At 41.3% G+C, this 25,737-nt stretch overlaps 1 protein-coding gene across 1 annotated transcript in view; it reads right to left on the bottom strand.

Annotated features, from left to right (window-relative positions):
• Positions 1-857: 857 nt before the first annotated feature.
• LOC133638780 (muscle, skeletal receptor tyrosine protein kinase-like) overlaps positions 858-25,737 on the bottom strand; it is a 91,018-nt gene continuing 66,138 nt past the window's right edge. The window contains exons 13-17 of the mRNA XM_062031721.1: positions 18,538-18,712; positions 18,271-18,466; positions 18,024-18,215; positions 11,661-11,809; positions 858-1,978 (exon numbers count right to left, since the gene is read on the bottom strand). Coding sequence (XP_061887705.1) covers positions 1,281-1,978; positions 11,661-11,809; positions 18,024-18,215; positions 18,271-18,466; positions 18,538-18,712 — 1,410 coding nt within the window. The 3' untranslated portion in view covers positions 858-1,280. The remainder of the gene's footprint in view (positions 1,979-11,660; positions 11,810-18,023; positions 18,216-18,270; positions 18,467-18,537; positions 18,713-25,737) is intronic.

Below are 25,737 nucleotides of genomic sequence, written 5' to 3' on the forward strand. Positions count from 1 at the left end.
CATTTTTAAAGTGAAATATTTGAAATGATTGGAGCCTTGAATGGGTCAATAATTCATTATAACATTGTTTTTTTTGTTTTTTTTGAGCAATGGCAAAAAAAAGAAAAATAAAGATAAACAAAAGAAAAAAAAACAGCCTGCATAGCAGCTTTATGTCAACATTGCAACTTTTTCTAGTTAGATGTCACCTCATTCTACTTTTTGTTTATTTTGTATTTTTGCAATAGCATTTCCAGAATGTGTGGCGGGCCGGTAAACAATTAGCTGCGGGCGGCAAATGGCCCCTGGGCCGCACTTTGGACCCCCCTGCTCTACAGTATATCAACTTCAGGTTGATATAAAATTTAAAAAACCAAAAAGGTTTTATGCCTTTTCTGTCAAGACAACTTTGTTTTTTATAATAAAACTGAAATATGCAGTATTTCCCCACTACTACAAAAACCTTCAGAAAGCAATGTTTGATGTGAAGTAATTAGAGCCTTAAAAACATCAATAATGCAAGACACCATTGATATTAATTCTTAATTTTTGAGTAATCACAGTGAAAAGATACATAAAATCCCATTAAATATATTTAGGATCCAAAAGGTGCCCCACTCATAAAGTGATACATTTTTATTAGTTATTTTTTACTTTCAACACTTAAGTTACGAGATCAACTTCAGCTATATCTGTCAATTTTACGTTTTAACCATTATTTTGTTTGTTTTATGCTCTTTTGTCAAAGAAAACGTTGATGTTTTTGTATGGCAACCACACAATATATGCAATATTTTCCACATGAAACATTTTTAAAGTGAAATATTTGAAATAATTGGAGCCTTGAATAGGTCAGTAATTCATTATAACATTGTTTTTTTTTTTTTTTTTTTTGAGCAATGGCAAAAAAAAGAAAAATAAAGATAGACAAAAGAAAAAAAAAACAGCCTGCATGGCAGCTTTGTGTCAACATTGCAACTTTTTCTAGTTAGATGTCACCTCATTCTACTTTTTTTTAATGTTAATTTTGTATTTTTGCAATAGCATTTCCAGAATGTGTGGCGGGCCGGTAAACAATTAGCTGCGGGCGGCAAATGGCCCCTGGGCCGCACTTTGGACCCCCCTGCTTTAGAGGTGCCTTATAACCAGGTGCGCCTTTTGTATGAAAAAAGACCTGAATAGACTCGCTCATCAGCAGTGCGCCTTACAATCCGGTGCACCCTATGGTCCGGAAAATACGGTATCGTACTTGAAAAAAAAATGAGTGGTTCACTGTAGACAAAAAAAAAACATCTCCCACTTTAGTCTGCCTCAACATCAGCAGTTGTGTTCAGTGTGTGTTGATGCATCCGCTCCAGAATGCGATGTATACTGCAGAAGCTGGGCCGGTCTGACGGGTGTGTGCTCCAGCAGAGCCTCATCAGGTTATACAGCTCCAGCGGGCAGTTCTGCGGGCAGGACAGAACGTGGCCGTCCCTCACGTAGTAGATGACTTCCTCGTGACCCATGCCGTAGTACGGCTGCATGCCGTGGGAGAAGATCTCCCACAACACCACGCCGTAAGCCCAAACATCCGATTCGGTGGTGTAGCGGTTGTAGAAAATAGACTCCGGGGGCATCCAACGGATTGGTATGGCGTCGTTCTCGTTGGCCTTGTAGTAGTCCGCCGAGTATATATTCCTGGAGAGGCCGAAGTCGGCGATCTTCACCACCATGTCCTCCCCGACCAGGCAGTTTCGTGTAGCCAGGTCTCGATGGACGAACTTGCGCTCGGAGAGGTAGGCCATGCCGGCCGAGATCTGCTTGGACACCGACAACTGATCGGTGCAGGCCAGGGACCCCGCCTCCGTCTCCGAGGACCAGCTGCCAGCCGACATGCTGGCGCGGCTGAGGGTTCGTGCGGATCGTGTCGGAGAGCGACGACGCAGGAACTCGTTCAGGTCGCCGTGGGCCATGTACTCGAACATCAAGCACATGGGCTTACCTACCGCACACACACCTGCAGGGTGGAAGCACAGAGCTGGTTTTAGTCAGCGTTTGGGATGTACAGTCGTGGTCAAAAGTGGACATACACTTGTGAAGAACATCATGTCATGGCTGTCTGGAGTTGCCAATCATTTCTACAACTCTTATGTGTTTGTGATGTAGTGATTGGAGCACATACTTGTTGGTCACAGAAAACATTCATGAAGTTTGCTTCTTTAATGAATTTATTATGGGTCTAAACTCAGCGGTCCAGCAAAGGGCAGAGATAAGATTTATGGCTCTTGGAAGGGAGCCAGATCTTGAAGAACCATTCCTTTCAAAGGGTTGTCCAAAAGTGTCAGGTTCAAATACCGAACTATCTATTACACAAGACAAGAAGAAGGAATCAGGCAGAGAAAGAGTTCAATTTTGCTCATGAGGAGAGACGTATTGGGCTGCACACTCAGTTACAGTTTCACCCTACGTTCTAAGGTACAGTCCCACGTGCTCCTCTTTTGATTTGGGAGTTCCCTAGTTAACATCACTGAGGCTGCCCCCAGTAGACACAAAACACGATTATTCAGAATGGAAATGTGCTAACACCCATGATTTCGTCCAGCAATGTTAATATTTGCTTACATGTCCCTTGGCAAGTTTACCTGCAAGAAGGCGCTTTTGGTAGCCATCCACAAGCTTCTGGTGGAATTTTTGACCACTCCTCTTGACAAAATTGGTGCAGTTCAGCTAAATGTGTTGGTTTTCCGACATGGACTTGTTTCTTCAGCATTGTCCACACGTTTAAGTCAGGACTTTGGGAAGGTCATTCTAAAACCTTCATTCTAGCCTGATTTAGCCATTCCTTTACCACTTTTGAGGTGTGTTTGGGGTCATTATCCTGTTGGAACACCCAACTGCGCCCAAGAGCCAACCTCCGGGCTGATGATTTTAGCTTGTCCTGAAGAATTTGGAGGTAATCCTCCTTTTTCATTGTCTCATTTAAAGCAGCAAAACAGGCCCAGAGCATAATACTACCACCACCCTGATTGACGGTAGGGGTGGTGTTCCTGGGATTAAAGGCCTCACCTTTTCTCCTCCAAACATATTGCTGGGTATTGTGGCCAAACAGCTCCATTTTTGTTTCATCCGACATCACATGGACAAAGATAAGACCTTCTGGAAGAAAGTTCTGTAAATGTGACAATGAAAAAGGAGGATTACCTCCAAATTCTTCAGGACAAGCTAAAATCATCAGCCCTGAGGTTGGGTCTTGGGTGCAGTTGGGTGTTCCAACAGGACAATGACCCCAAACACACCTCAAAAGTGGTAAAGGAATGGCTATATCAGGCTAGAACAGGGGTCACCAATGCGGTGCCCGCGGGCACCAGGTAGCCCGTAAGGACCAGATGAGTAGCCCGCTGGCCTGTTCTAAAAATAGCTCAAATAGCAGCACTTACCAGTGAGCTGCCTCTATTTTTTAAATTGTATTTATTTACTAGCAAGCTGGTCTCGCTTTGCCCGACATTTTTAATTCTAAGAGAGACAAAACTCAAATAGAATTTGAAAATCCAAGAAAATATTTTAAAGACTTGGTCTTCACTTGTTTAAATAAATTCTTATTTTTTTTTACTTTGCTTCTTATAACTTTCAGAAAGACAATTTTATAGAAAAAATACAACCTTAAAAATGATTTTAGGATTTTTAAACACATATACCTTTTTACCTTTTAAATTCCTTCCTCTTCTTTCCTGACAATTTAAATCAATGTTCAAGTAATATTATTTTTTTTATTGTAAAGAATAATAAATACATTTTAATTTAATTCTTCATTTTAGCTTCTGTTTTTTCGACGAAGAAAATTTGTGAAATATTTCTTCAAACTTATTATGATTAAAATTCAAAAAAAATATTCTGGCAAATCTAGAAAATCTGTAGAATCGAATTTAAATTTTATTTCAAAGTATTTTGAATTTCTTTTAAAAAATTTTGTTCTGGAAAATCTAGAAGAAATAATGATTTGTCTTTGTTAGAAATATAGCTTGGTCCATCCATCCATCCATCCATTTTCTACCGCTTATTTCCTTTATCCTGGACAAGTCGCCATCTCATTGCTTGGTCCAATTTGTTATATATTCTAACAAAGTGTTGATTGGATTTCTACCTATTTAAAACATGTCATCAAAATTCTAAAATTAATCTTAATCAGGAAAAATTACTAATGATGTTCCATAAATTATTTTTTTATTTTTTTTAAAAAGATTCGAATTAGCTAGTTTTTCTCTTCTTTTTTTCGGTTGAATTTTAAATTTTAAAGAGTCGAAATTGAAGATAAACTATGTTTCAAAATTGAATTGTCATTTTTTTTCGTGTTTTCTCCTCTTTTAAACCGTTCAATTAAGTGTAAATATCATTAATTATTAATAATAACATAGAGTTAAAGGTAAATTGAGCAAATTGGCTATTTCTGGCAATTTATTTAAGTGTGTATCAAACTGGTAGCCCTTCGCATTAATCACTACCCAAGAAGTAGCTCTTGGTTTCAAAAAGGTTGGTGACCCCTGGGCCATGACAGGATGTTCTTTACAAGTGTATGTACACTTTTGACCACCACTGCATCACCACAGAGGTGTGAGGGTACAAACAGACATCGACTCATTAGTGACGTCATTCATTTTCTTTGACGGTATATCAAAGAAGGCGTTCATTCATGGGGAGAAGACATGTCAACATCCAGCGTAGACATAAACACGGACAAAGCCATCTGTGATGTGTGCACACTCACAAATAAACTCTAGCACATAGTGGATCTACAGTTTCACATTAATAGCTCGGTGATGTAACCGTAGCTCCACTCTAAATCAACCGTGTGTTCTCCCGAGACGCTCTCTGCTGACAGGAAGTGTGGACATTTCAAAATAATGTCTCCAATTGGTAGAGTGTGCTGTACCACCGGTTGAACTACAGTATGCATGTAGCGCAATAAGAATATCATTACTGGTATCCATCCATCCATCCATCCATCCGTCCCTCCATCTTCTTCCGCCTATCTGAGGTCGGGTCGCGGGGGCAGTAGCCTAAGCAGGGAAGCCCAGACTTCCCTCTCCCCAGCCACTTCGTCCAGCTCCTCCCGGGGGATCCCGAGGCGTTCCCAGCCCAGCCGGGAAAGATAGTCTACCCAACGTGTCCTGGGTCTTCCCCGTGGCCTCCTACCGGTCGGATGTGCCCGAAACACCTCCCTAGGCATCCTGACTAGATGTCCGAACCACCTCATCTGGCTCCTCTCCATGTGGAGGAGCAGCGGCTTTACTTTGAGTTCCTACCGGATGACAGAGCTTCTCACCCTATCTCTAAGGGAGAGACCCGCCACCCGGCGGAGGAAACTCATTTGGACCTGTGATCTTATCCTTTCGGTCATAACCCAAAGCTCATGACCATAGGTGAGGATGAGAACGTAGCTCGACCAGTAAATGGAGAGCTTTGCCTTCCGGCTCAGCTCCTTCTTCACCACAACGGATCGATACAGCGTCCGCTATACTGAAGACGCCGCACCAATCCACCTGTCGATCTCACCATCCACCCTTCCCTCACTCGTGAACAAGACTCCGAGGTACTTGAACTCCTCCACTTGGGGCAAGATCTCCTCCCCAACCCGGAGATGGCACTCCACCCTTTTCCGTGCGAGAACCATGGACTCGGACTTGGAGGTGCTGATTCCCATCCCAGTCGCTTCACACTCGGCTGCAAACCGATCCAGTGTGAGCTGAAGATCTTGGCCAGATGAAGCCATCAGGACCACATCATCTGCAAAAAGCAGAGACCTAATCCTGCAGCCACCAAACCGGATCCCCTCAACGCCTTGACTGCCCCTAGAAATTCTGTCCATAAAAGTTATGAACAGAATGGGTGACAAAGGGCAGCCTTGGCGGAGTCCAACCCTCACTGGAAACGGGTCCGACTTACTGCCGGCAATGCGGACCAAGCTCTGACACTGATCATACAGGGAGCGGACTGCCACAATCAGACAGTCCGATACCCCATACTCTCTGAGCACTCCCCACAGGACTTCCCGGAGTACACGGTGGAATGCCTTCTCCAAGTCCACAAAGCACATGTAGACTGGTTGGGCAAACTCCCATGCACCCTCAAGGACCCTGCCGAGAGTATAGATTTGGTCCACAGTTCCACTGGTATTACTGGTATAACACTTCCGGTTTTCACTTCATCATTTCTGTGTGGGACTCTGCAAAGAAACAACTAAAGACTCGGTTGTTTATGGAAGTGCACCACTTAGAGGGAATCGACCAGGGATGTCAAACATGCGGCCCAGGTTCAATCCGGCGTGCAAGATGAGTTTGCTATGTGTAAAATTGAGCTGCATTTTTAAATGAAAGAAACTGCTGTTCTAAATGTGTCCACTGGATGTCGCAATAGCAATTCTGTTAGGCAAGCAAATAATTTATTATTAGTATAAAAGCTGATGTGGTCCTGATGGCTTCCCGGTAAGGTCTATTCAGGTGTACTGGAGAGGAGGCTACGCCGGATAGTCGAACCTCGGATTCAGGAGGAACAGTGTGGTTTTCGTCCTGGTCGTGGAACTGTGGACCAGCTCTATACTCTCGGCAGGGTCCTTGAGGGTGCATGGGAGTTTGCCCAACCAGTCTACATGTGCTTTGTGGACTTGGAGAAGGCATTCGACCGTGTCCCTCGGGAAGTCCTGTGGGGAGTGCTCAGAGAGTATGGGGTATCGGACTGTCTGATTGTGGCGGTCCGCTCCCTGTATGATCAGTGCCAGAGCTTGGTCCGCATTGCCGGCAGTAAGTCGGACACGTTTCCAGTGAGGGTTGGACTCCGCCAAGGCTGCCCCTTGTCACCCATTCTGTTCATAACTTTTATGGACAGAATTTCTAAGCGCAGTCAAGGCGTTGAGGGGATCTGGTTTGGTGGCTGCAGGATTAGGTCTCTGCTTTTTGCAGATGATGTGGTCCTGATGGCTTCATCTGACCAGAGTCTTTAGCTCTCACTGGATCGGTTCGCAGCCGAGTGTGAAGTGACTGGGATGAGAATCGGCACCTCCAAGTCTGAGTCCATGGTTCTCGCCCGGGAAAGAGTGGAGTGCCATCTCCGGGTTGGGGAGGAGACCCTGCCCCAAATGGAGGAGTTCAAGTACCTCAGAGTCTTGTTCACGAGTGAGGGAAGAGTGGATGGTGAGATTGACAGGCGGCGTATTTAGTAATGCGGACGCTGTATCGATCCGTTGTGGTGAAGAAGGAGCTGAGCCGGAAGGCAAAGCTCTCAATTTACTGGTCGATCTACGTTCCCATCCTCACCTATGGTCATGAGCTTTGGGTTATGACCGAAAGGACAAGATCACGGGTACAAGCGGCCCAAATGAGCGGGTCTCTCCCTTAGAGATAGGGTGAGGAGCTCTGTCATCCGGGAGGAGCTCAAAGTAAAGCCGCTGCTCCTCCACATGGAGAGGAGCCAGATGAGGTGGTTCGGGCATCTGGTCAGGATGCCACCCGAACGCCTCCCTAGGGAGGTGTTTAGGGCACGTCCGACCGGTAGGAGGCCACGGGGAAGACCCAGGACACGTTGGGAAGACTATGTCTCCCGGCTGGCCTGGGAACACCTCGGGATCCCCCGGGAGGAGCTGGACGAAGTGGCTGGGGAGAGGGAAGTCTGGCCTTCCCTGCTTAGGCTGCTGCCCCCGTAAATGCGATGTGGCCCTCAGTGAAAGCGACGTTGGTCTAAATATTAAGGGTAATCTACTTCCTGGAGCAAAATTAAACAGACCCACAAAACAATTAGAAGGTGCTGATATGATAGCCGCAATGTGTTTTTTTATCTCTCGCTTTTTGAAATGAAAGCCAATTGAATAATTGATGGATTGTTTCCCATGTGGCGGTCTAATGGAGTTACATCATCACATTTGGGATGTTGGATGTCTTGTTGTGATGTTGGATGTCATGTTGGGATGTTGGATGTCACGTTGTGATGTTGGATTTCATGTTGTTATGTTGGATGTGATGTTGTCATTTTGTGACGTTGGATGTCAGTCATGTTGGAAGTCACGTTGTGATGTTGGATGTCATATTGTGATGTTGGATGTCATGTTGTGATGTTGGATGTCATGTTGGATGTCATGTTGTTATGTTGGGTGTGATGTTGTCATTTTGTGACGTTGGATGTCAGTCATGTTGGATGTCATGCTGTGATATTGGACGTCATGTTGTGATGTTGGATGTCATGTTGTGATGTTGGATGTCATGTTGTGATGTTGGATGTCATGTTGTGATGTTGGATGTCATGTTGGATGTCATGTTGTTATGTTGGGTGTGATGTTGTCATTTTGTGACGTTGGATGTCAGTCATGTTGGATGTCAAGTTATGATGTTGGATGTCATGTTGTGATGTTGGATGTCATGTTGTGATGTTGGATGTCATGTTGGATGTCATGTTGTTATGTTGGGTGTGATGTTGTCATTTTGTGACGTTGGATGTCAGTCATGTTGGATGTCATGCTGTGATATTGGACGTCATGTTGTGATGTTGGATGTCATGTTGTGATGTTGGATGTCAGTCATGTTGGATGTCATATTGTGATGTTGAATGTCAGTCATGTTGGACGTCATGTTGTGATGTTGGATGTCATGTTGTGATGTAGGATGTCAGTCATGTTGGATGTCATGTTGTGATAATGAATGTCAGTCATGTTGGATGTCATGTTGTGATGTTGGATGTCATGTTGTGATGTTGGATGTCAGTCATGTTGGATGTCATGTTCTGATGTTGGATGTCATTTTTTGTCATGTTGGATGGCATGCTGGATGTCACGTTAGATGTTGGATGTCACGTTGGGATGTTGGATGTCTTATTGTGATGTTGGATGTGATGTTGGATGTCATGTTGTGATGTTGGATGTCATGTTGTTATGTTGGATGTCATGTTGTGACGTTGGATGTCAGTCACGTTGGATGTCATGTTGTGATATTGGATGTCATGTTGTGATGTTGGATGTCATGTTGGATGTCATGTTGTGATGTTGGATGTCAGTCATGTCAGATGTCATGTTGTGATGTTGGATATCATAATGTGATGTTGGATGTCATGTTGTGATGTTGGATGTCAGTCATGTTGGATGTCATGTTCTGATGTTGGATGTCATGTTGGATGTCATGTTGTGATGTTGGATGTCAGTCATGTCAGATGTCATGTTGTGATGTTGGATATCATAATGTGATGTTGGATGTCATGTTGTGATGTTGGATGTCAGTCATGTTGGATGTCATGTTCTGATGTTGGATGTCATTTTGTCATGTTGTATGGCATATTGGATGTTGGATGGCATGTTGGATGTCATGTGTGATGATGGATGTCATGTTGTGATGTTGGATGTCACGTTGTGATGTTGGATGTCGTGTTGTGATGTTAGATGTCATGTTGTGATGTCGGATGTCATAATGTGATGTTGGATGTCGTGTTGTGATGTTGGATGTCATGCTGTGATGTTGGATGTCAGTCATGTTGGATGTCATGTTCTGATGTTGGATGGAATGTTGGATGTCATTTTTGATGTTGGATGTCATGTTGTGATGTTGGATGTCGTGTTGTGATGTTGGATGTCATGTTGTGATGTTGGATGTCAGTCATGTTGGATGTCATGTTCTGATGTTGGATGGAATGTTGGATGTCATGTTTGATGTTGGATGTCATGTTGTGATGTTGTATGTCATGTTGCATATCATGTTACACGTCATGTTGCATGTCATGTTGGATGTCATGTTGGATGTCATGTTGGATGTCATGTTGTGATGTTGGATGTCATGTTGGATGTCATGTTGGATGTCATGTTGTGTTGTCATGTTTTGATATTGGATGTCATGTTGTGATGTCGGATGTCATGTTGTGATGTTGGATGTCATGTTGGGATGTTTGATGTCATGTTTTGATGTTTGTTGTGATGTTGGATGTCATCTTGTGATGTTGGATGTTATGTTGGATGTAATGTTGTGATGTTGGATGTCATGTTTTGATGTAATGTTGTGATGTTGGATGTCATGTTGTGATGTTGGATGTCATGTTTTGATGTTTGTTGTGATGTTGGATGTCATGTTTTGATGTTTGTTGTGATGTTGGATGTCATGTTTTGATGTTTGTTGTGATGTTGGATGTCATGTTTTGATGTTTGTTGTGATGTTGGATGTCATGTTTTGATGTTTGTTGTGATGTTGGATGTCATGTTGTGATGTTTGTTGTGATGTTGGATGTCATGTTTTGATGTTTGTTGTGATGTTGGATGTCATGTTGTGATGTTTGTTGTGATGTTGGATGTCATGTTGTGATGTTTGTTGTGATGTTGGATGTCATGTTTTGATGTTTGTTGTGATGTTGGATGTCATGTTGTGATGTTTGTTGTGATGTTGGATGTCATGTTGTGATGTTTGTTGTGATGTTGGATGTCATGTTCTGATGTTTGTTGTGATGTTGGATGCCATGTTTTGATGTTTGTTGTGATGTTGGATGTCATGTTTTGATGTTTGTTGTGATGTTGGATGTCACATAGCAGGGATGCAGTCGATGGAAACAACGACACTGAAATGAGCACAAAAGAAAATGAGGAATTATTAGTGATTATTTGATTTCTTCTTCCTAGTTATTTAAGATCCATGTTTGTATTTCCCCCTTTTCCTTCTTTTGAGAGAACACCGTCTGTGACTGCTGCCTTTTTTCTTTTTTAAACCCACACACATTGTTTTACCCAGGAGTCGCACAATGTTGGTATGTTTTACCCAGGAGTCGCACAATGTTGGTATGTTTTACCCAGGAGTCGCACAATGTTGGTATGTTTTACCCAGGAGTCGCACAATGTTGGTATGTTTTACCCAGGAGTCGCACAATGTTGGTATGTTTTACCCAGGAGTCGCACAATGTTGGTATGTTTTACCCAGGAGTCGCACAATGTTGGTATGTTTTACCCAGGAGTCGCACAATGTTGGTATGTTTTACCCAGGAGTCGCACAATGTTGGTATGTTTTACCCAGGAGTCGCACAATGTTGGTATGTTTTACCCAGGAGTCGCACAATGTTGGTATGTTTTACCCAGGAGTCGCACAATGTTGGTATGTTTTACCCAGGAGCTGCACAATGTTGGTATGTTTTACCCAGGAGTCGCACAATGTTGGTATGTTTTACCCAGGAGTCGCACAATGTTGGTATGTTTTACCCAGGAGTCGCACAATGTTGGTATGTTTTACCCAGGAGTCGCACCATGTTGGTATGTTTTACCCAGGAGTCGCACAATGTTGGTATGTTTTACCCAGGAGTCGCACAATGTTTGTATGTTTTACCCAGGAGTCGCACAATGTTGGTATGTTTTACCCAGGAGTCGCACAATGTTGGTATGTTTTACCCAGGAGTCGCACAATGTTGGTATGTTTTACCCAGGAGTCGCACAATGTTGGTATGTTTTACCCAGGAGTCGCACAATGTTGGTATGTTTTACCCAGGAGCTGCACAATGTTGGTATGTTTTACCCAGGAGTCGCACAATGTTGGTATGTTTTACCCAGGAGTCGCACAATGTTGGTATGTTTTACCCAGGAGCTGCACAATGTTGGTATGTTTTACCCAGGAGTCGCACAATGTTGGTATGTTTTACCCAGGAGTCGCACAATGTTGGTATGTTTTACCCAGGAGTCGCACAATGTTGGTATGTTTTACCCAGGAGTCGCACAATGTTGGTATGGTCAAATTGTGCCATGAGGGCTGCCTCTCGCTGGAAGTCATTCTGCATGTCTGCTGATGCTTCCTCCTTCAGCATCTTCACTGCCACCATGGTGAAAGGATCCACGGGGAGCAACCCTGGCGCCCTGCAACAAACATCCTGGTCTCAATACAAATATTTAAGCCAAAAAATAGCCAAACATGTACCGTATTTTTTGGACCATAGGGCGCACCGGATTATAAGGCGCATTAAAGGAAATATAAAACCTTGTGGTCTACATAACATGTAATGGTGGATCTTTGCTCAAAATGTTGCATAGATGATGTTTTACACATCATCTTCAAGTCGCTTTTTTACGTGCCTCCACTTGGACGGCGTCTTCTCCCCGTCATCTTTGTTGTAGCGGTGTAGCGTGCAAGGACGGGAGTGGAAAATGTGTCAAAAGATGGCGCTAACTGTTTTAATGACATTCAGACTTTACTTCAATCAATAACGGAGCAGCATCGCCTCATCCGTGCCTCACTAGTGCAACAACAACGCCCGAAATGTGTCCCGTGAAAAAACGTCCGACCGGAACTCTCTAATAACTAAAGTTCCTTGGGTGAATAATGTAAACTCACTACACCGGTATGTTTTAGTGCTTTCATGGTGAGTTTACTGACAGATATAAGTAAGAACTTTACACTACTTTATATTAGAAATGGCAACAGCGGAGGATGAATGTCACATAACAAGAAGATAGAGACAAAGAAGAAGCTTATCGACTACGGCGTCGATACGGACTACAAAGGCGGACGCGCGCACATTTTCAGAACTTATGCAGATCCCAAATACACATCAGCAGGTACCAGAAGGTAAGAAAAGTTGCTTTTGCATAATATTGCGAAACAAAACGCCAGATAATATGTCTGCTATTTTCCGGTCCTTATACACACACCATAATAATACTGGTATGTTTAATGCACCGACAATCCATCAAGCGGTGTGGCTTCGTAGCTTACCAAAGTCATACTACAAACATTTTGACTGATTTTTGAGCGCAGTGTGTAATGTTCTATATCAGAGGTCCCCCAAACTTTTTGACTCTTAAAAAAATTGGGCCGGGGGCCGGGCTGTATATATATATATATATATTCAGAGCGCGATGATGTCACGTTATCGATGGGAAAATGCATTTTTAAACAATATGATTTGCCCGAGCGGCGAGGAGACATCGAGAGTAACAAGCGGTACAAAATGGATTAGAAAGGACGTATTTAGACAAATTATAATTTTTTTTAAAAATTTACAAAAAATGAATAAATAAATAAATAAAAATTAAAAATAAAATAAATATATATATATATATATATATATATATATATATATATATATATATATATATATATATATATATATATATAAATATATTCAGAGCGCGATGATGTCACGTTATCGATGGGAAAATGCATTTTTAAACAATATGATTTGCCTGAGCGGCGAGGAGACATCGAGAGTAACAAGCGGTACAACATGGATTAGAAAGGATGTATTTAGACAAATTCTAATTTTTTAAAAAAATTTACAAAAAATGAATAAATAAATAAAAATTTAAAAAAAAAAAAAAAAAAAAAAAAAAAATATATATATATATATATATATATATATATATATATATATATATATATATATGTATATATATATATATATATATATATATATATATATATATATATATATATATATATATATATATATATATATATATATATATATATATATATATATATATATATATATATATATATATATATATATATATATATATATATATATATATAAAAAAATAGATAAATAAATAAATAAAAAAATTAAAAAAAAAAAAAAAAAAAAAAGTATATATATACATTTTTTAAAATTTTTTTAATTTTTTTACTTGGGACTTCCTGCAGGCCATATTTTGGACGCTGGCGGGCCTTAGTTTGGGGACCGCTCTTCTATATTCGCAATGGAACATTTAAAGTTGTGGTGCTGTTTACTGCCATCATATTGCAGTCTTCACGTATCTCTTATGTATGACTGCCATCTACTGGTCACACTCATCATTACACCATGTACCATATAAAATACTTTGGAAGTCGGTAAGCACAACCAGAATTATTAACCCGGTGCGTTAGGCGCACCGGGTTACGAGGCGCACTAACGATTTTTGAGAAAATGAAAGCATTTTAAGTGTGCCTTATAGTCCGAAAAATACGGTATGTTAATTTGATGAATTGTTTTTTAAGCTATCACATTCATCTGCATGAAAAATTTTTTTTAAGTGTGCCGTAACACAAAAAGTGACAAACGCACAGATGGAAACAATGTTAGTGGTCATACCATTTAAATCTCTTGAAACCTCATCTGTGAACAAGTTCTCTCCTCTGGTGTATTTGCAGCTGTGTGTATGATGTGTGTGTACATCCCTGCACTATATATACTCAAATACTAACATTTGTGTCTAAGCTTATTCTATTTGTTTTCCTGTGTGCAGGAAAAGAAAAAAAGGTAAAAACCTAACAGAAGTAGAGAAGAAATTGTTTCGGAGATTATTTTGATGAATAACGTTATAGAAATTAAGAAAGTGTGTCCTTTCATGTGAAGTGGAGAATGTGGGAACATGTGAGAGGTTGAGTCAAGGTCATTGTATGTATTGTGTTCCCTGGGGTGTCTATTCCCTGCATCTTTTCCATTTCCTGTTGGGATTACCAGCTGGGATGAAAGACAACCGACGAGCGCTACCAACAACTTTAATACAACTATGACGATTGTGTTTCTATCAGTGATGTCGGACTATACATTTTAAAAATGAGATGAATCACAATTTCGACTTTTGATTAATTATTACTAATCAATTGCATGCATAATTCAAATGAGGTTTAAAAAAGACCCCCAGTATTTTGAGACAATGCATTTTTATTGTCAGTGTGCCATAAAGGAACACTTTTCTAAAAGGTTTTACTTGAATCCACATATTGTATTTTTCGGACTATAAGACGCACTTAAAATCCTTTCATTTTCTCAAAAATCGACAGTGCGCCTTATAACCCGGTACGCCTAATGTACGGAATAATTCTGGTTGTGCTTACTATGGTGTAATGACAAGCGTGACCAGTAGATGGCAGTCACATATAAGAGATACGTGCAGACTGCAGTATGACGCCAGTAAACAACACCAAAACTTTGAATGTTACATTGAAAATATAGAACATCACACACGGCATTTAAAAATATGTTAAATAGTTTTAGTACAACTTTGGTAAGCTATGAAGCTTGATGAATTGTGGGAGCATTACGGCTACAGTAGTCAGACAAACTGTGCTTCAACATACAAGCATTATTATGATGTGTGTATAACATCCGCAAAATGGCACCTATTGGCAGACATATTATCTGGCGTTTTGTCTTGCAATATTAAGCAAAAATAACTTTTCTTACCTTCTGGTAACTGCTGATCTGTATTTTGGATCTGCATAAGTCCTGAAAATTTGCGCAAGTCCGCGTTTGCGGTGCCGACGCTGTAGTCGCTAAGCTTCTTCTTTTTCTCTATCTTCTTGTTATGTCAATCAATCAATCTATCAATGTTTACTTATATAGCCCTAAATCACGAGTGTCTCAAAGGGCTGCACAAGCCACAACGACATCCTCGGCTCAGATCCCAGTCTGTGTGACATTCATGAATGTGACATTGATCTTCTCCTGTTGCCATTTCTAATATAAAGTAGTGTAAAGTTCTTACTTATATCTGTCAGTAAACTCGCCGTAAAAGCGCTAAAACATACCGGTGTAGTGAGTTTACATTATTCACCCAAGGAACTTTAGTTATTACAGAGTTCCGGTCGGACGGTTTTGACATTTCGACCAAAAGAACCACCATCACATGTTATGTAGACCACAAGAAAGTCTTTTACATTTAGAAGAAAAAAAAAAAATATATATATATAGTATGACTCCTTTAACCTTTTAAGAACCAAGCTGTTTGTTTACATGCTTTTTTTTATTTATCTTTGCTATTTGGCCTATTGGACCCTAATTAGAATACAAACTAAGAATCATCTTTTGATATGATGTACTTAGTCCATAAGTACACAAACGTGTACTTCGTGTTTAGTGACATGCTAATTCTTATTTTTACACTTCTTTTTTTTCCAAATTCCATTGTATGTTATACTCTTCTGACACCACCAGATGGCAGTATAAGTGTCCACATAAGTGGCCATAAGACCCCAATTCAGTAGTGTAGACAATTTTGGAAATAAGAGCTAAAAGGTGCTGTCCACGCATGTGGCCACTAAGTCTTTAGATGCGCCTTATAATCCGGTGCGCCTTATATATGGAAAAAAAGCTCGAAAATAGACCATTCATCGGCAGTGCACCCTATAATGCGCCCTATGGTCCGGAAAATAGAGTACATTAGATATGATGATTATGATTAGGACAGAACATTTACAAATCTGCAAATGTTCTTGTTTTTGCTTCATCAACTGATTGGTCTAAAAATGTTGCCGAGCCTTATTGGTTTGAATAGCCTTTAAATAGACCCCTTTTTTAGACCAGTTGATCTGCCGTTTCTTTTCTTTTCTGCTCTGCCCCCCCCCCCCTCTTCCTTGTGGAAGGGGGGACACAGGTCCGGTGGCCATGGATGAAGTGCTGGCTATCCAGAGTCGGGACCCGGGGTGGACCGCCCGAGTGTGCATCAGTTGGGGACATCTCTGCGCTGCTGACCTGTCTCCGCTGGGGATGGTCTCCTGCTGGCCCCACTATGGACTGGACTCTCACTATTATGTTAGATCCACTATGGACTGGACTCTCACACTATTATGTTAGATCCACTATGGACTGGACTCTCACACTATTATGTTAGATCCACTATGGACTGGACTCTCACTATTATGTTAGATCCACCATGGACTGGACTCTCACACTATTATGTTAGATCCACTATGGACAGGACTCTCACTATTATGTTGTATCTACTATGGACTGGACTCTCACTATTATGTTAGATCCACTATGGACTGGACTCTCACACTATTATGTTAGATCCACTATGGACTGGACTCTCACTATTATGTTAGATCCACTATGGACTGGACTCTCACACTATTATGTTAGATCCACTATGGACTGGACTCTCACTATTATGTTAGATCCACCATGGACTGGACTCTCACTATTATGTTAGATCCACTATGGACTGGACTCTCACTTTTATGTTAGATCCACTATGGACTGGACTCTCACACTATTATGTTAGATTCACTATGGACCGGACTGTCACTATTATGTTAGATCCACTATGGACTGGACTCTCACTATTATGTTAGATCCACTATGGACTGGACTCTCACACTATTATGTTAGATCCACCATGGACTGGACTCTCACACTATTATGTTAAATCCACTATGGACTGGACTCTCACACTATTATGTTAGATCCACTATGGACTGGACTCTCACTATTATGTTAGATCCACTATGGACTGGACTCTCACTATTATGTTAGCTCCACTATGGACTGGACTCTCACACTATTATGTTAGATTCACTATGGACCGGACTCTCACTATTATGTTAGATCCACTATGGACTGGACTCTCACACTATTATGTTAGATCCACTATGGACTGCACTCTAACACTATTATGTTAGATCCACTATGGACTGGACTCTCACTATTATGTTAGATCCACTATGGACTGGACTTTCACTATTATGTTAGATCCACTATGGACTGGACTCTCACTTTTATGTTAGATCCACTATGGACTGGACTCTCACTATTATGTTAGATCCACTATGGACTGGACTCTCACACTATTATGTTAGATCCACTATGGACTGGACTCTCACTATTATGTTAGATCCACTATGGACTGGACTCTCACTATTATGTTAGATCCACTATGGACTGGACTCTCACACTATTATGTTAGATCCACTATGGACTGGACTCTCACTATTATGTTAGATCCACTATGGACTGGACTCTCACTATTATGTTAGATCCACTATGGACTGGACTCTCACACTATTATGTTAGATCCACTATGGACTGGACTCTCACTATTATGTTAGATCCACTATGGACTGGACTCTCACACTATTATGTTAGATCCACTATGGACTGGACTCTCACTATTATGTTAGATCCACTATGGACTGGACTCTCACACTATTATGTTAGATCCACTATGGACTGGACTCTCACTATTATGTTAGATCCACTATGGACTGGACTCTCACAATATTATGCTAAACCCACTCGACGTCCATTGCATCCACTCTGGCCTTTGTTTTCATTCATTCATCGCAGTTTCATCGTCCAGATCCTACCTTGCTTGGAAAACTCGGCCAAAGGCTCCCTCTCCAATATCTCGGACATACTCGATGTTATTTCTGGGGTATTCAAGGGCCATCAGCTTGGAGTTGAGGAGCAAGGGGACCCGCTGGTACATGGGGTTGGGGTGCAGACGATCCAGCAGCAGTTCTGAAGGAAGGGCCGTCATAGTCGGGGTCTCCATCGCCCTGCGAATAGAACGACTTAGTGCGGAACGTGACGGTAAATCCATTGAGCTTTTACCGCTTGTGTTGTCGCCACTGTTTCCTCCGGCGCCGACATGCCAGGATGACGACGCTGAGAACGGCTGCACTGGCCAGCCCGGCCAGGACGATAACAATCACAGACATGGAGTACGCTGGGGACGAGGCTGTGATTGGGGGGAGACGAGGTGGTTCACGAGGGCCCGCTGGTTCTGGCTTGAGCACGGACGCGTAACCTGCTCAGAGATGAGGAGATCAACTCTTAACCAGCAGTTCTCTATCGCCAAGCTTTAAAGAGAGAACTTACCTTTACCTGTACCTGCCTGCCCACACTGCTGCACAGCACAGTACTCCCAGCGGATGTTGGGATTTGCAGTGTAACACCACGGTCTGTCGCTCACTCCTCCTGGGTTGCGACACTTATTCTCAGAGCTTTTTAACTCCGGAATAGCGTCCACGGACAGGCGGTGCTGGTGAGGAACCTATAAGAAAAATATTGCGTAATGCGTATGTGGAGGAGGGCGTGGTCGGGGTGTATATGGCCCGGCCTCGAAGCCAGCGGCAGGTGAGTAGATTGCCCCAGCTGGGGCTGGTTATCTAATCACCTGTCGCCCTTATTAGCAGCAGCCGGAGTGAGACACGGGGTTTGGAGTTGGAGCCAGAGAGAGAGACACGCACAGAGACAGAAGGAGGGAAAGCAAAGTATGTGGGCTCTGTACCGAGGATGTCGTTGTGGCTTGTGCAGCCCTTTGAGACACTTGTGATTTAGGGCTATATAAATAAACATTGATTGATTGAAAGACACGCCTGTTAGAATAATTGTTTCTAAATTATCACAAAAACTTTGTGTTACATTGAGGGTCTGGTGAGAAGACAACAGCTGTCTTTGAAACCTGCCAAGAGTAAGGCTCGTAAAACTCCACTGTGTAGGGGGGAAAGCAAGATGAAGGTGTTCCTGTGTTCTCTGATGTATGGTAATCAACAGAAAGATATTGTTCTAACCCAAGTACTTCAAAGCGGAGAGAAGACAGGATCTGCCCAATTTCCAGACGACCTCTTTTTGAAGTATTTTACCAACTCTTTTTGAACTATTTTATGGACCTCTTTTTGAACTATTTTACGGAACTCTTTTGGAACTATTTTATGGAACTCTTTTTGAACTATTTTATGGAACTCTTTTTGAACTATTTTACGAACCTTTGTCTTTTGGAAGCAGTGGTGGCCATGTGGTCGGGGAGGGTCCAAAATAAAAGAAGGAGGCGTGCAATCTTTTGACAGAGATACTGTACAATGGTACAGTGTACAGACGACTCTCCTCAATATTGAGTCCAAATTGAATTCTGTCCTGGTTTAATTCTTTGCCTTTTGTCTTGTTTAATAGACGTCATCAGTGTTAGATCCTGACACGCCCGACTGGAAAGTCCTAAATAGATACTGCTGAAAAGCAATCCATACTTGTGTGTATGAAAATAACAGACTTGATCCAACCAGTCTACCGGGCCCCCGAAGATCTGTCGGCGTCAGGAGAACCCACCATATGCAGAGACGTTCACAGCGTAATTAGTTAAAAAAAGAAAGAAAAAGGGTCCTCTATGGTAGTGTTTTTCAACCACTGTGGGTTATAAATGGTAAATACTTGTGTAGCGCATTTCTACCTTCAAGGTACTCAAAGCGCTTTGACACTATTTTTCCACATTCACACACACATTCACGCACTGATGGCGGGAGATCTCATCAGCACCCCCTGCTGGTGACATCTATCAAAATGAGGGTGGTCCCAAAAAGGGAGAGATTTTTCAAATTGACTGTGTGTCCCCCTCTGGTCAACATATGAAATAACAAGTGTGTGTAAGAAATTGAAGAGCTGCCCCTCTGGTCAACATATGAAATAACAAGTGTGTGTAAGAAATTGAAGAGCTGCCCCTCTGGTCAACATATGACATAACAAGTGTGTGTAAGAAATTGAAGTGCTGCCCCTCTGGTCAACATATGACATAACAAGTGTGTGTAAGAAATTGAAGAGCTGCCCCTCTGGTCAACATATGACATAACAAGTGTGTGTAAGAAATTGAAGAGCTGCCCCTCTGGTCAACATATGAAATAACAAGTGTGTGTAAGAAATTGAAGAGCTGCCCCTCTGGTCAACATATGAAATAACAAGTGTGTGTAAGAAATTGAAGAGCTGCCCCTCTGGTCAACATATGAAATAACAAGTGTGTGTAAGAAATTGAAATGCGCCCCATTTGGCCAAAGTTAATTAAAAAAAATGTTTTTAAAATATGTATATAGAGACATACTGTAATAACTTGAAGTTAATAATGAAAAATTATTAAGGGCGGTATAGCTCGGTTGGTAGAGTGGCCGTGCCAGCAACTTGAGGGTTCCAGGTTTGATCTCCGCTTCTGCCATCTTAGTCACTGCCGTTGTGTCCTTGGGCAAAACACTTTACCCACCTGCTCCCAGTGCCACCCACACTGGTTTAAAAATGTAACTTAGATAATGGGTTTCACTATGTAAAGCGCTATATAAGTATAATTCACTTCACTTCAAATAAAAAACAATTACAAACAAAAAATAAAAAATAAAATTAACTAAACGCTTACTTTTTTGATATTTGCATAGTATGTATATGTTATTAATGTTGTAAATACTAATCTTTATATATCTAGAAAGGGTGGTCCTAAAGAGGTAGGCAATTTTTGGAGGTCTCAAGAAGGTAACAAATACAAGAATGTGGGTGTGTGTGTGTTTGTGTGGGTGTGTGTGTGTTAAACAGTTAAACTAATTGTTATTTTGGCTTTGTTATTAGTAGAAAGTTGATCCATCACCCCTTGTTATGTTAGTTTGATATACATATATGATTTATATGGTTTTTAAAGAGTACAAACTTTTACTAAAATATGGACTTTTGTCAGGGCTGCAACCCACTATTTATGTTTACTTTGTTTCTTATTAAGACATTTTCTTCAATATACAAACTCTTCCATTTTATAATCCTGTTTAAGAACCAAATACAACTGCGGTTGTTTCCCCTCACAGCTCCAAACTTAAGTTCTCCTGAATTCAACAATGCTAATATTGTGCTTTCAGAATTATGAAGCATGCTAAAAAAAATAACAATAATGGATGAGACTCGTATAGCACTTTTTTTTCTCGACAATCAAAGCGCTTCACAGAGAAGCCATTGTTCATTCAGGCCACACTCAAACGTTGATAGTGGTAAGCTACATTTGTAGCCACAGCTGCCTCGGGGTGACTGACGGGATTGTGGCTGCCAATTTAAGCCCACGGCCCCTCGGACCACCACTAAAGATGTATACACATTCACACACCGGAGATGTGGGACTCCTGTGGAACCCTCAAGTTGCAGTACTTGCTGCCACAATATAATGTATATTGGTCATGGATCAAAGAACGTGATAAGACCAATGGGTCTGCATTGTGGATTTGAAGTAATCCAGAAACTGCACATATTGCTAGTTTTGCTGCTGACAATGTCGAGTCTAATGTAAAAAAAACTTCATTCACATTCTCCCACTACAGAGACAAAAACTAAATGGGCCTTGAAAAAATAACATTTTCGGAGAACCAATGGAGGGGCTGTGGGAAGGTCACATTTTAATAACTGCAGAGGTTGTAGAATGGTTCTATAATCCGGAGAGCCAACGCAAATACTGAACATCTGGTGCCTTGATGTACTGTATCCTGAGTAGAATTTGAAGTCCAGCACAAAGTTGCATTGGCTGCAATAGCTGAATGAAGTTGCAAAGCCAAATATTTCAAAAGTATATATACGTATATATATAAATCACTATCTAGTCCACTTGATGACATCATCTGTCCTTACCTCCAAGGTCACTTGTTAGTGAACACATTCATTTGACAGAAATGTATTCCCAGTACAGTTTTTATAACTAATTTTAAAGGCCTACTGAAATGAATTTTTTAAATTTAAACGGGGATAGCAGATCCATTCTATGTGTCATATTTGATCATTTTGCGAAATTGCCGTATAGAACAATGATGATAAAGTTCGCAACTTTTGGTCTCCGATAAAAAAAAAGCCTTGCCTGTACCGGAAGTAGCGTGACGTAGTCAGTTGTTCGCTTCCTCATATTTTCCTATTGTTTTCAACGCAGCTACAGCGATTCGGACCGAGAAAGCGACGATTAACCCATTAATTTGAGCGAGGATGAAAGATTTGTGGATGAGGAACGTTAGAGTGACGGACTAGAATGCAGTGCAAGACGTATCTTTTTTCGCTCTGACCGTAACTTAGGTACAAGCTGGCTCATTGGATTCCACACTTTCTCCTTTTTCTATTGTGGATCACAGATTTGTATTTTAAACCACCTCGGATGCTATATCTTCTTGAAAATGAGAGTCGAGAACGCGAAATGGACATTCACAGTGACTTTTATCTCCACGACAATACATTGACAAAACACTTTAGCTACGGAGCTAACGTGATAGCATCGTGCTTAACTGCATATAGAAACATAATAAATAAACCCCTGACTGGAAGGATAGACAGAAGATCAACAATACTATTAAACCATGGACATGTAACTACACGGTTAATGCTTTCCAGCCTGGCGAAGGTTAACAATGCTGTTGCTAACGACGCCATTGAAGCTAACTTAGCAACCGGACCTCACAGAACTATGCTAAAAACATTAGCTATCCACCAACGCCAGCCAGCCCTCATCTGCTCATCAACAACCGTGCTCACCTGCGTTCCAGCGATCGACGGAGGACTTCACCCAATAATCCGTGAGGTCGGCGGCTAGCGTCGGATAGCGCGCCTGCTATCCAAGTCAAAGTCCTCCTGGTTGTGTTGCTGTAGTCTGCCGCTAATACACCGATCCCACCTACAACTTTCTTCTTTAGAGTCTCCATTGTTCATTAAACAAATTGCAAAAGATTCACCAACACAGATGTCCAGAATACTGTGGAATTTTGAAATGAAAACAGAGCTTTTTTGTATTGTATTCAATGGGGTACCGATACTTCTATCAACCGTTGACGTCACGCGCATACGTCATCATATCTAGACGTTTTCAACCGGAAGTTTCCCGGGAAATTTAAAATGTCACTTTATAAGTTAACCCGGCCGTATTGGCATGTGTTGCAATGTTAAGATTTCATCATTGATATATAAACTATCAGACTGCGTGGTCGCTAGTAGTGGCTTTCAGTAGGCCTTTAAAACTGTTTAGAGACAAAATTCATTGAAATAGAACTCCATGCATGACATGACTATGTTTGCCCTAACACAGGCCTATGGGCAATTATTTTGACTCCGGGGCCAAATTTTGAGAAAAAAAATGTGTCTGGGGGCGGGTATATCTATTTTTTAGGAAAAATAATACAAAACCTCACAATAAAGTCTGATTGAATGCTAAAAATGTTATGACAGACCGCCTTAAAAACGGAATGGAATTTCATTGTTTTCTATGAACGATAAAACCCTGAATATTGAGAACATATGAACGTCACACCCCCTCTCAATCGACATATTTTACAATCAAGCCACACCCACACTGATTGGGGCCTCGTCTGAGCTGCCGTGACGTAGATTACCATAGTAACTAGTAGGGTTGTACGGTAGACGGGTATTAGTGTAGTACCGCGATACTAATGAATGATATTCGGTACCATAAAAAGTACTGGTCCGCCGCATCCTAACATTTTTTGTTAAAATAAAGCCAATAATGCAATTTTTTCTGGTCCCCTTTATTTAGAAAAGTACCGAAAAGTATCGAAATAATATTGGTATCAGGACAGCACTAGTCACTAAAATATCATGCAAAAGTGCAGATTCCAACCTTAGAAATACTTAGTATAGTTCAAGACTTACGGTCATTAGAAAACATGAGTGCACATCATAATGGCAGCAACACTTTCCGTCTTAAAGATATAAAAAAAATATTTGGGAATGTCCGGCGGGCCAGATTGAAAAGCTTAACGGGCCGCATTTGGCCCCCGGACCTTAATTTGCCCAGGTCTGCCCTAACAGGACTAAAACCATTAAGTAATATGCACTGCAAATTATAAGTAAACCATCACACCTCGTAATGCGTCATATTCAACAAGTAACAAAGGACTGGAAAGCGGAATATATTGTTAGCTTTAGTTTGAATACATACCGTATTTCCTTGAATTGGCGCCGGGAATATAGTATTCGCCTGCCTAGAATTACAGCCGGGTCAAACTGGTTTCGCAAAATAATTAGCGCATGCTTGGCACTTCCGCCGGGTCAAATATGAGTCATTAAATGACTCCCGCCTCCTGGTGGTAGAGGGCGCTAGTGATCCTTCTTGTGACTACTGGTACTGCAGAAGACCGGTGCTGCAGAAGAAGACAACAAGCAGCAAGCATGAGCAGCGATCGTTTGCTTGCACTTTTAACATGGAGGATTACATATCTAAAATAAAACAGTTTTCTAAACTGGACTTTCAATCGAAGCAGGAGGTAATACTTAAAGGAATATCTCCATCGAGACTTTTAAAACTGAAGAAAGATAAGGAAGACTGCTTTTGATCAGAAGCAGCTGCACATGGACTCATTTATAAGTAAAGGTAAGACCATAATAACGTTTTTTTTTTATTAAATGTGCTTTTCATGATAAGGTAAGCGCTGGAGTGAGAAGAGGTTTTAAAATAAATAGCGCATGCTTGCCCATTCCGCATGCTTTTGGTAAGCGCAGGAGTGAGAAGAGGTTTTAAATTAATTAGCGCCCCGGCGGCTATTTAAGGAAATACGGTATCTATTGAAATTAGGGATGTCTCCATACCAATATTTTGTTACCTGTACCAGTAAAGTATGATTTACAAACCCCAAAACCAGTGAAGTTGTCATGTTGTGTAAATGGTAAATAAAAACAATGATTTGCAAATCCTTTTCAACTTATATTCAATTGAATAGACCGCAAAGACAAGATATTTAACGTTCAAACTGGAAAACTTTGTTGTTTTTTTTTGCAAATATTAGCTCATTTGGAATTTGAAGCCTGCGACCTGTTTCAAGAAAGCTGCCACAAGTGGCAAAAAAGCCTGATAAAGTTGAGGAATGCTCATCAAACACTTATTTGGAACATCCCACAGGTGAACAGGCTAATTGGGAACAGGTGGGTGCCATGATTGGGTATAAAAGTAGATTCCATGAAATGCTCAGTCGTTCACAAACAAGGACGGGGCGAGGGTCACCACTTTGTTGACAAATGCCTTAGAAAATTCTCCGACAGTTTAAGAACAACATTTATCAACCAGCTATTGCAAGGAATTTAGGGATTTCACCCATAATATCATCAAAAGGTTCAGAGAATCTGGAGAAAACACAGCAAGGCTGAAAACCAACATTGAATGCCTGTGACCTACGATCCCTCAGGCGGTACTGCATCAAAAAGCTACATCAGTGTGTAAAGGATATCACCACATGGGAACACTTCAGAAAACCACTATCAGTAACTACAGTTGGTCGCTACATCTGTAAGTGCAAGTTAAAA

This window comes from Entelurus aequoreus, linkage group LG21 (assembly GCF_033978785.1).
Source record: "Entelurus aequoreus isolate RoL-2023_Sb linkage group LG21, RoL_Eaeq_v1.1, whole genome shotgun sequence".
NCBI lineage: Eukaryota > Metazoa > Chordata > Actinopteri > Syngnathiformes > Syngnathidae > Entelurus > Entelurus aequoreus.